The sequence below is a fragment of the Kogia breviceps genome, chromosome 7, assembly GCF_026419965.1.
Source record: "Kogia breviceps isolate mKogBre1 chromosome 7, mKogBre1 haplotype 1, whole genome shotgun sequence".
Classification (NCBI taxonomy): Eukaryota; Metazoa; Chordata; class Mammalia; order Artiodactyla; family Physeteridae; genus Kogia; species Kogia breviceps.
In genome coordinates, this window is record NC_081316.1 from 79,596,633 (window position 1) to 79,608,878 (window position 12,246).

General features: G+C 40.0%; 2 protein-coding genes across 2 annotated transcripts; both read left to right on the plus strand.

Moving 5' to 3' along the window:
- The first annotated feature begins 374 nt into the window (after positions 1 to 374).
- LOC131759975 (hemoglobin subunit epsilon-4-like) lies at positions 375 to 2,018 on the plus strand. The gene is given in 4 exon segments (XM_059069564.2): positions 375 to 466; positions 591 to 816; positions 1,891 to 1,915; positions 1,918 to 2,018. Coding segments are annotated over 4 exon segments (441 nt in total). The 5' UTR covers positions 375 to 377.
- Positions 2,019 to 5,681: 3,663 nt separating this feature from the next.
- On the plus strand, positions 5,682 to 7,312 carry LOC131759971 (hemoglobin subunit beta-1/2-like). The gene is made up of 3 exons (XM_059069561.2): positions 5,682 to 5,870; positions 5,999 to 6,221; positions 7,057 to 7,312. Exons 1-3 carry the CDS (start codon positions 5,779 to 5,781, stop codon positions 7,183 to 7,185), a joined length of 444 nt encoding a protein of 147 aa, XP_058925544.1. The 5' UTR covers positions 5,682 to 5,778; the 3' UTR covers positions 7,186 to 7,312.
- Positions 7,313 to 12,246: the final 4,934 nt, after the last annotated feature.

Below are 12,246 nucleotides of genomic sequence, written 5' to 3' on the forward strand. Positions count from 1 at the left end.
GTAAACACCTGATACAATGTTCAGCAGAGTTCTAATTGTTACTCTTCCTAATTCTATTTATGCCTTATGGTCAACTCAGGGATGGTGACAGGGAGCTTGAGATATGAATTGCAAGGTAGAAGGTAGGAGAGAGGATAGAAGAATCCCCCTGATAGAACCACCCAACACTATCAGAGACACAAATGTCCATCTAGCTGACCCTCCCTTGCCCAAGTCCCATCCCAGGTGGTGACAACCCACCTTTGAAAAATAGTCTCATTTTATTGGGAGAAGTAAGGGCCTGGGGAAAAGAGATGAGGAATAAAAAGCCATGCAGAGAAGCAGCAGCACAGACTTGCTTCTGGCCCATTAGTGATCACCAGTAGCTCCCAGACACCATGGTGCATTTTACTGATGAGGAAAAGGATGTTGTTGCTAGCCTGTGGACCAAGATGAATGTAGAGGTGGCTGGAGGTGAGAGCTTGGGAAGATAAGCACTGGACACAGGTAGGACAGGGGGCAGAAAGTCAGAAATTTTTCCAGAAAGACGGATTGGTCAGGTTTCTTACATACTCTGACTTCCCATCTGCTCTGTGACTATGATCATCCCATAGGTTCCTGGTTGTCTACCCATGGACCCAGAGGTTCTTTTACAATTTTGCTAACTTATACTCTGAGTCTGCGATAATGGGCAACCCTAAGGTCAAGGCCCATGGCAGGAAGGTGCTGACCTCCTTTGGAAATGCTATTAAACACATGGACGACCTCAAGGGCACCTTTGCACATCTAAGTGAGCTGCACTTTGACAAGCTGCATGTGGATTCTGAGAACTTCACGGTGAGTTCTGGGCATGCTTGTGCTTTGTTCTTTCATCCAGGTATCTGTGCTGTGGTTATAGTAGGGAACACAGGTACTTAAGTCTTATCCTATAGAGGTATTTTGGGGAGGTAATATTTCAGGAAAAAGCTTGATTTTGGTAGTTAGGCTGTTCCTAAGGTCAAAGGTAAGACCACGTAGAGTAATTAATTATGCTATGACTAGTGGAGGCCACTGGCCATCTGATATTTCTTTAAAAAAATGTCGTGAAGAACACTGGCCAAAAGTGAGCTAAATAGTTTGGCCTGGAGAATACAAATTGAGCCAGGGAGAAGAACACTTTGCCTTTGATAACCAAAATTTTCTATAAAAATCTATGAACACATTTCTGCATGGTTCTTGAGCTTTGAACCAGGAGTAAGCAGGGCAAAGTAAGAGCGACTTTTTCACAGTTTGCCCCTCCTCCTCTCAACTCCAGCAATGATGAAATGCTCTTGTGTACAAAGCACTGGATTCTTTGTCAAATGGGTGTCCAAACAATTTGAATGTATGCAATATCTGAAGACTTAGACTACGCATATCAAGCCCCAGCACTACAATCCTACTTTTAAAAAAGGAGAGGGCTTCCCTGGTGGCGCAGTGGTTGGGAGTCCGCCTGCCGATGCGGGGGACACGGGTTCGTGCCCCGGATCCCGCGTGCCGCGGGGCGGCTGGGTCCCTGAGCCATGGCCGCTGAGCCTGTGCGTCCGGAGCCTGTGCTCCGCAACGGGAGAGGCCACAGCAGTGAGAGGCCCGCGTACCAAAAAAAAAAAAAAAAAAAACAAAACAAAAAAAAACAACAAAAAAACAATCCACAGCAATGCTCTGGGGTCAGAAGTTGGCAGGGAAAATGAGAGAAGGATAGAACACAATGGGGGTTCAGGGCTAGGAGTCACTGAAGCCAATGTCAAGCATATAATGAAGCACTTTTGTGGGAGCATGACAATGAAAGTTGCTCAACCTCTTATCAAGAAGGAAATGGATGTTATATCTATTTTCTGTAAGGGCAGCTTGAGACCTTCTGTTCACTATGCATTATCTTCTTTTTATCCCCAGCTCCTAGGCAACATGATTTTGATTGTTTTGCAACCCACTTCAGTGAGGAATTTACCTGAAAGACACAGGCTGCCTGGCAGAAGCTGACAGAAGCTGTGGCTAATGCTCTGACCAACAAGTACCAGTAGTTGCCTGGCCAACTATGTTGGTGCCTACCTGAGGGGCCTGGGTCCCAACAGTCCATCTCCTGAAGGTGGAGGGAGAGAGGCCTGCCTCCAGACTTAACTCCTATATAATACAAATAAAATAAAAGGCATGCTCCATAAGGAATATCCTTGTATTTTCTCTCTGTCTGTATCTTTTATAAGTTGATTCAGCTAAAAGAAAGCACTCCTATTGGAATGAGAATATTGGAGATTGAGAGTTTGGGGATGATAGAGAAGGGACCCTTATAAGATTCTACAGGATAAGAGTGGCTTCAATGGATAATTACTCCTAGGAAGGGAAACTAGACTCTTGAGTTGGACAAGGTCTTTAGAAAAAAGAAGGAAATGGAGTTACTCTTGAGAGATGCAAAATGATTATTGATAGTGAGTTGTTAGGACACAAAGTAGGGGACCTGTATAGGCTGTTATTTGTATAAACTCAGGATAGAGTTCCTTTTGGACTATAGCTCAGTTCTATTTAATATAAGAAACATATTTTTAGCCACTATAATACAGTGAAGATGGTACTTTTTAGAGACCCAGTTAAGGACTCTGCTCTCAACTTTTTCCTAGCATCAATGGTACTAATGAAGGCAACATCCCTAAAGCATATGAACTGACAGCTTTGGTTTGAATCTGTCATCACCTGGTAGCTCTGTGACCTGAAACACACTTCTAATTCTATTGGTAGAGATAAAGCCCATTTATGAGGGAAAATGACAAATTCAAGAATCAGCATGCCAGGTCTAATTGACAGAGGAGAAACTGGCCCATTAAAAGCAGTGGGGTGGTATAAAATTAGAGAATCTGCTAGAGACACCAGAAAAAGAAGGAAAAGAGGATATTGTTGCAAACAAAATTAGCAGTGAGGTTTCTTGCACACCAGAGTGACATAATGAATAGGGTATTTTAGGGAAATTGATCCATGTGTGGACATAGACTTGACAAGGCAGAATCTACTCTGAATCTGGGCATAGGAATTTGCTGTGAGTATAATGAAGTGATAGGTAAAAGACTAAACTTGACAGGAGCAGTGGAACTAAGATAAAAAATCAAATAAAGGACCACTGTGGCAAAGATGCTGCAGGACTTGAAACATAGTGAAATAGAGAGTGGAGAAGTCATGGATGATAGCCAGGTTCCCTGTCTAGTGAATGAAAAGAGGAAATCTATTGGCAGAAGAAGAAAAAAACCTACATGTCTCTTACTTAGAGCTGGCAATGGGCATAGCCACCTTTGTAAAAATCACTTCAAATTTCTGTACTGAAATCCCTGGCATAAAGTGAAAAGCCAGGGCTTTGGGATTAACAGACAAGATCAAATTATTGCCCCATTGGCTTGAAACATTTAGTTAACATTTTTTAGAATTAATTTCACTGTTTGTAAATGGGATAATTATCCCTACCCCACAAATACATTCCAAGGTTTCAAGGAGATATTTGTAAAGTGCATTGTCTGTCATTTTTGAAAAGGTAGTGGTAGTGGTTTATATGATGCATTATGATCTGTTGCTCTGCCCTGTTTCATTGTATATTCTTGAACTGATTGCATTATTTCTGAGCTTCAGAACTAGATATCTAACTATTTGCTTAATATCCCATTTTGGATTGCTCAAAAGTACAACAAATACAGTATGTCCAAGACTGAACTCTTGATCTTTTCCTAATTTACTCCTGCTGACTGACACTTCCTTTTGTGTTCCCCTTCTTAATGACTATCACATCATCAATTGCTCAAGCCTGAAAATAGAGATGTTTTTACTTCCCTCCCTAATACAATACCATCCTATTTGTCTCTCATTTATTTTACGCCCATGTCCACTGAAGCCAAAATAATGCAAATCAAATAATGCCACTTCAGTCCTTGAATTTTTCAAGTTTTATTTGACTTTCAGGTTAAAGAAAAAGAAACTGTAACATAGTGTAAAGATCGTTCATAGCAACTTCCTATCATATAACATTCCCCCCTTGTCATCTGAATCACAGTCACACTGTCCGTCTTTCTATATATAAATCATATAATTTGAATTATTATCCCTGGTAATTTTTAATCAACATTATGTTGTGCAATTAATCTGTATTATGGCATGTGATACAGATTCTTTTCATTGTTGTATAATATTTCATTCTTTTACCATATCATAATTTATCCCACTAAAAGAGGAACAATTAAGTTGCTACTGAATTGAGATTCTGAGACATATTGATGTTACAAGCATGCCTATACATGTCTGGATGCACACAAACAAGCATTTTGGTATATCTAAAAGTATAATTGCTGCATATATTCTGCTTCAGTAGACACCACCAAATATTTTCTTTTCTTTCTTTATTTTTTTTTTTTTTTGCGGTACACAGGCCTTTCACTTTTGTGGCCTCTCCCGTTGCGGAGCACAGGCTCCGGACGCGCAGGCTCAGCGGCCGTGGCTTACGGGCCCAGCTGCTCTGCGGCACGTGGGATCTTCCCAGACCCGGGCACGAACCCGTGTCCCCTGCATCGGCAGGCAGACTCACAACCACTGCGCCACCAGGGAAGCCCTACCAAATATTTTCAAAAGCAATTATACTGTTTTACACTATCGTTAGCATAGTACAAAAACTTTTCTTTATCTACAGCCTTGCAAAATTTTGAAATTGTCAGTCTCTCCTCTTCTTTATATTCCTTTCCCTCCTCCTTCCCTTTCATTCCATTATTTTCCCCTCTCTTACTCCTTCCGTTCCCTCCCTTCTTCCCTCCTTCCTTTTTGCCTCCCTCCCTCCCTCCTTCCTTCCTTCCTTCTTTCCAGCTATGCTGGTGGGTATATATTTGTATATCATTGCAATATTATTTTGAATTGAGAAAAGAGTGAAATTCACTTTGAATCTTCATTCCTAGGTCCAACTCCACTTTTTTCTTGAGGACCCAGCTGTGGAAATTTCTGCACTTGGCGTTTTCCCAGAAACGCTGTCAGACTTTAAGAGGCTGAATAAGATAAATCTTGTTTGCAATTCCTTTGCATTCTCTCTTTAGTCACATCATACATTTAAGTACTTATGCAATAGGTATCAGATATTTTTCTTTATTTCTCATTAAATTGTTCCCACTATAATCTATGCTCCCCAAATCTATTTCAGTAGGTGGTAGGGAGACAATATTTATTATTTTTCTTTCTCTTAATACACATTTATTTCAATGAAGGGATGGGAAAAGAAAGAATTTTGTGACCCAAAGTATTATACAAAGGAGAAAGAAAGTTCAATTTATGGAAAATAATTTATCCACTCCAACCACTTATAAACGTATCTAGAAACAAAGTGAAGCTCCATATAGAGTCAACTATATACAATTTTTGCTTTCTAGGTCTTAGTTTTCTTATGTATGAATTGAAAGACTTGGATGGGTAAAAGTGTAAGATACAGTCCACAATGTTGACTAAAACATTTATGCATAAATGAGACTGACAGTATATTTATAGAAGCTACTGATGAAGGAAATGAAACTGGAAGGTAAGTACAGGGAGAGCAGGGTTTCTGAGTCCCGACACACTGGACCAGACAATCACAGATGAAGGGAAGTGAGGAACGAGAGTGCATCTCACATTCCCCCAAACCAATGAACTTGGGTTGTGCCCTGGGCCAATCTGGTCACAGAAGCAGGGAGGGCAGGAGGCAGGGCTGGGCATAAAAGGAAGAGCAAGGTCAGCGGCTGCTTACACTTGCTTCTGACACAAACGTGTTCATTAGCAACTACACGAACAGACACCATGGGGCATCTGACTGCTGAGGAGAAGTCTGCCATCACTGCCCTATGGGCCAAGGTGAACGTGGAGGAAATTGGTGGTGAGGCCCTGGGCAGGTAGGTATCCAGCTTACAAGGCAGGCTTAAGGAAGTGAATGGCAGCTGGGCACGTGGGGACAGAGCAATCCACCGAGATTCTGACAGGTGCTGACTGCCTCTGTCCTTTTGCTGTTTTCACCCCTTAGGCTGCTGGTTGTCTACCCCTGGACTCAGAGGTTCTTTGAGCACTTTGGGGACCTGAGCACTGCTGATGCTGTTATGAAAAACGCTAGTGTGAAGTCCCATGGCAAGAAGGTGCTAGCCTCCTTCAGTGAGGGTCTGAAGCATCTCGACAACCTCAAGGGCACGTTTGCTGAGCTGAGTGAGCTGCACTGTGACAAGCTGCACGTGGATCCTGAGAACTTCAGGGTGAGTCTATGGGACCCTCAACGTTCTCCTTCTTCTTTTTTATGGTCAAGCTCGTGTCATGGGGAGAGGGCTCAATGGCAGGATGCAGTTTAGAATGGAAGAGAGGTATTGTGGTTACAGCACTATGGACTCCTCGAGACCATTTTGTTTATTTTAGTTTATTTTACCCTGTTTGCTCACAACCATCATCTCCTCTTATTCATTCTTGTTCTCCTCTGTTTGTTCTCTACGATGCCTTTTTTTGTTTGTTTTTTTTTGCGGTACGCGGGCTTCTCACTATTGTGGCCTCTCCCGTTGCGGAGCACAGGCTCTGGACGCGCAGACTCAGCGGCCACGGCTCACGGGCCCAGCCGCTCCGCGGCATGTGGGATATTCCTGGACCGGGGCACGAACCCGTGTCCCCTGCATCGGCAGGCAGACTCTCAACCACTGCGCCACCAGGGAAGCCCCGCCTTTTCCTTTTTTTAATCAAACTTTATGTTGAGTGTCTAATTTAAAAAAAAAAACTTTCTTCTTTTATCCAGTTAAAAAAATGTTATCTAATATTTTCCCCTTATCCCTCCCTTTGGAAGCAAGGGGGATAAAATGTTGCATCGCTTCGTGAAATGGTTCTAAAGTATAAAAATGAAAACACGTTCTGGATTAAGGCAGAAAGAGAGAAACAGTTCTAAATATGAATTCAGGCTGATATGGCTGGATTCACATCAGTAGTAACACCTACACTTCAGCTACCGTTCTGCTTATACCCTAGGGACACAGTTTGTGATGAGACTTAAATACTCGAAGCTGGGTCCCTCTACTAACCATGCTCTTGCTTTTTATCTCCTCCACACAGCTCCTAGGCAACGTGCTGGTGGTTGTGCTGGCTCGCCACTTTGGCAAGGAATTCACCCCGGAGCTTCAGACTGCCTTTCAGAAGCTGGTGGCCGATGTGGCTAATGCCTTGGCCCACAAGTACCATTGAGATCCTGGCTTATTTCTTGGTGACCATTGGAAGACCATATTTCCCTAGATTCTATTTCCTGAACTTGGGGAAATAATGTCCACCCTCAAGGGTATGGCTTCTGCCTAATAAAGAACTTTCAGCACAATTTCCTGATTCCTTTTACTCATTTTTTTCCCTAAGGATGTGGAAAAGTCCCTGAAGGTCTACAGATAGGGTGCCTTTGTGTCTTATACAAAGAGGTCAAGGGAAATGAGAAAAGGAAGGGGGCCATACACAGTCAGTAATGGATGAAACTTCTATCTTAAAGCATAAAACTGTCAAGAAGGTTTGAAATATAGAGAGGATACTGGCATTACAGGGGCTCTATGGGAGACCTTAAACCTAAGACAGAAACTTCAGGTTAATGCTCTGATCCATTTCCAGTAATTACTCAAAAAACAATGTGCTCCATCAGAGACATAATGATTGCTCAAAGTACTGTTATGTCTCCTTTTTTCCTGCTTCTCTTGCTTGCATGCTGTTGGCAGCAATGCTATACACATCAGATGTTCCTGTTCTAAGGCATAACCTCCCTCTCTCACTTGCCCCAAAAGACCTCAAAATTAACCCTACCCTCCCTTTTGAGGTAAAGTTCAGTGCTCACATACCACCTGCTCACATATCTTTTGACCCTGGTCTCAATGAACTTTCCAGTATTGCCTAAGGAAATCTTTCCATACCCCTGCCACCTTCACCCACTTTTCACTTTTCTTCTGATCCTAGCACAATCACCCTCCATGCTGTATAAGCGTTTCTTCATATTTTGTACTATCCTACGTGACTACTGTGCCTTTTATAGTAGGTCCTCCATAGACAGTAAATGTAAATTTATTAAATGAAATAATCAATGAATGAATAATTAGTTCTTGTCTTAGAACTCCTGGGAGTAGAGGACAATCCAAACAATAGACCATTGTGTAGAGTTTCTTTGTGTTAATGCACAAAGAAAGTAAACCACTGAGGAAGCATATAGGAAAATAAACCACTGATCAGAGGTTTGCTGCGTCATCATAGGTAGTAAAGTATCTTTGAGCATTATTTTTGTCAAATGTAACATTAGAAGGATTTCGAGAACTTTCTAACTTATATGCATTTCTTTAAATCTATATCATGTTCCTGTTGATTAATTTTAGATTTACTTGACTACCTGAAACAGAACGTGTTGCTTCCGTCTATAAAAAGTGTTCTTATAATAATTCTGTTTTACTACCAGGTTATAGACAATGCATTACAGTTTACTGTTTCACCACTATATTGTGAATTAACTGAAGGCAGAAGACCTTTTAAGTATTTATTTGTTTCTTCTCAGGTCATTGTACACAGTAGGCACTGAGAATGCTTTACATCCCAACAGTATGTTTAAGAACCAACTGGTCACATCCCAGAAGCAGAGGAGCCTCAGGAGAATTTTAGATAGTTTCTTTTCACACTCCTGAGCACAGAAAAGTCACCATAAGAATGAGACATAAGGAGACAAAGAGATTTTCAAAGGATTAGAAGGAGAGTAAGAGAGGCTGTGAGTTTCACAACCTGGAAATGAGGATACAAAGTACCATTCTTCCCTCTAAGTGGTCATAAAAAATAAAAATTATAGAAAGACTTACTATACTCTCTTTTGTTCCTTCACCTCTGAAACTGGCCAATGAATCTAGACAAGAAGTTGGACCAGAAAATCTCCAATACTGGAGAATGCAAGAGAACATCACTGGGATAAGACTTGGATCAAGCTCAAACGATTACTATATACTAGGTGTTAGTGTCTCCACATCGGGAGTGAGGAGCAGGTCAAGGGATGGAAGGAGACTCTGGCAGCTTGTTACATGCTTTCATTCCTTGTTAAAGTGGAGCTTCCATAAAAGCCTAGGAGTAAAATTAATTCCTTAATATTTGATTTCAATTTTATGTGATAATTTACCCAAGGGTTAGTTCTATTTTCTGCTACCATGTTGCTTTATAGACTATGTTCAGTATGTGTTCATGAAGATGGGGTATGTGTGTGGAAGAAAGAGAGATGGAAAGAGAGAGGAAGCAAGGAGAGAGAGTCAGAGCCAGAGAGTCAGAGAGAGAGGGAAAGGGAGGGGAGGGGAGAAGGAAGGCAATGAGAGAGAAAGGGAAGTAACTAATACTGTGTATTATGTTCCATAATCATTTTAAAATAAACTAATTTAATGTCAAGGGAATTCAGCATAATATTCTAGATTATCCATTTCTTGAGCCTCAGAGAAGGGCCCTGAAGGTTTGACTTTAGGATTTAAGGCCTTACATATTTGTAAACGGTTTCCAGACTGAAGCCAAGATTCTGCCTCTAAAGATGTACAGTTCCAAATTTAACCTGGGAGAGACTGTCCCTTTGCTCTTGATATGTCAGTACCATAGCCCACTTATGAGGTAAACAAAGCTAATTCTGAATGAACATCTGAGCCCAATAGAGGAAATATTAATAAGGAAGTTACTAACTGAGACATTAACTGTTCTGTAATAATTAGAATATAATTCCTTTATGAAAGCTATGGTTATACTGAATTTATAGTTTTATAGACAGAAATATGACTTTTTTTCTTTTTAAATGAGTTAAACCATACTGTTCTTAAACTATTCTGTGTGTATGACCTCTGTTTCTATGAGTTGTGCTCTTCATGGAGCATTTTTGTTTTATTTAATTGTATTTATTTAATTTAGTTTTAATTTATTTTGTTATATTTTATTTTACTTTATTAGATTTGGTAGAATGCCAAAACTGTGGTAACTAAGATATTGTGTATCTGGGAGAGGAATAAATAATAACTGCTTTACCCAGAAAAATATAGATTAGATTGCTTAAGTGGTCTACTTGGGGAATTAAAATTGAACACTAGAGTATGTACAAAAGAGTTCTAACTGAAAAGTAATTTTTGAAACAGATGATAAAACCACACATCTCAGGATGAATGTCATGATTCTCTTGAAGAAAGTTAATAATCATCCTCTTAATTGTATTCAGACTAGGTCCATCTTGTATAGAACTTTTGGAATTAGTTAAACTTGACCGACTAGAGTAAAGGAAAAAGAAAAAAACCAAACTCTCTCTTGGGGACTTGTAGCATGTGTGTGTGGGGGGGGCGGCATATGCATGTGTGTGTTTAGTGCTCACTGCGGCTGTAATAAAAGTAGAGCAGACATGCTGTGAATCCCTTCACAGACTACAAATTAGCTCACAATGATGAAGGCGTCAGTGGGCCTGAGAAGTGTTCCAGAACCTTTGAGTGCTGACCTGGATTTGAGCCTGAGGCTCTGAACATGCACCATTTATCACACTATTCACTCTTCCTTATATTTGCCTGGTATGTCCGAGCTTGTGATGCCTTATTACAACTTGAAGCCTTGTCCCTGCAGGGTTATGGTAATAGAAGGAGAAACCTGTTTCACTCTTTAATCATATCAAGTAGCAACAGTGAAACAAAGCAGCAACTCTTGCCCGGAGACTTGGATGGTGGTGGCTGCCACAGCTGTCCATACAAAAGAGTGGCTCATAGGCCATCCATGGCAGAGGAAGGCATAAGAAAGGAGACACAACTCCAATAAAGATGTTAAAAAAAGAAAGAAAGAAAGAAGACACAATTGAAGAATTTAGGTGTATATGTATGCAATGGAATATTACCCAGCCATAAGAACAACATGGATTGACCTGGAGGGTAATATGCTTGGTTAAATAAGTCAGACAGAGAGAGGCAAATACTGTACGTTGTCACTTTTATGTGGAATCTGAAAAACAAGACAAACAAATTAATATAAAAAAAGAAAAAGAGACTCACAGATATAGACAGGAAACTATTGGTTAGCAGTGGGAAGAGAGGAGAGGGGAGTGTCAGGATGGGGGTACGGAATTAAGAGGTACAAACTACCATGTATAAAATAGATACGCAACAAGGATTTATTGTATAGCTCTGGAATTATAACCATTATCTTCTAATAGCTTTTAATGGAGTATAATCTATAAAAGTACTAAATAAATCACTATGCTGTACACCTGAAACTAATATAATAGTGTAGGTCAACTATACTTCAATTAAAATTAATTAATTAAATTAAAATTAAAATCAAAAGAATTTAGGGAAACCACCTCTGAAAACAGGAAATGGTAGGGGAATTCTTTACGTAGGTGCTATTTCTGTCAGTCAAGACGGCAAAATTGTAGCCTTGACAATTTGGCTCTTTACAGGAAAATATAGACATATTCTATACTATTATTTAGTAAGTTCCATCAGTTTTCCATGACATAGGTTTCCTGAAAAGATATGTCCAAACTTCCCCAGAAATTGTCCTTTCACATACATATGGCTGACCTCTGATATCAGGAGTCTGAAATAGGTTCTTGAAAAGAGTACAAATGTAAAACAATGATAAAGCTAACAGAGGTTTCAATTGAATAAAATGAAACTCAAAACCTAAAGGTCAAACCAAATGTGGGGTTGGTTTGTTTGGTTGTTTTTGTTTTTAACATTTAAAACATTTGAAAGACGTCTTTCCCCAGAAGTCAACATGTAAAATTTTTTTCCCCAGGATAGAACAATAGTAAGATCCTCTTTGCTTCAAGGTTTTAGAAAAGAATGAATATAAATTGAAAATGTTTAAATTCTATCTTTTTTACCCCTATAATCTGTTTTGGGCATATAATTCTGCCCTAACCTCCATATAGCAAAACAAGAACCAAGATTTTCTTACATGTCTGAGAATAACCAGAGTGAATTTGTTCACAAGTGCTTGATGGGGCTTGGGACATGTCAAAGGGTTGAGGAATCTTTATTTATCTAGCAATGATGGAGAAAATATTTTGGAAAATGGGGCAATGAAAGTGGGAATTTTATGTATTTCTTTGGAGCAATGAGAAATAGAGAGGTCCTTTTCTTCTAGTTCACCTAAAAATTATTTTAGTTGGAGTTTCAGAGCCTTAGAGCTGAAAGGATGAGAGATTTTTGTTAAATATGTGTTGCCAATGATGACAAAGGAGAGAGAAAGGTGATTCTAGACATCAAGGTGTCAGAATCAGGAGATTCTAAGGTA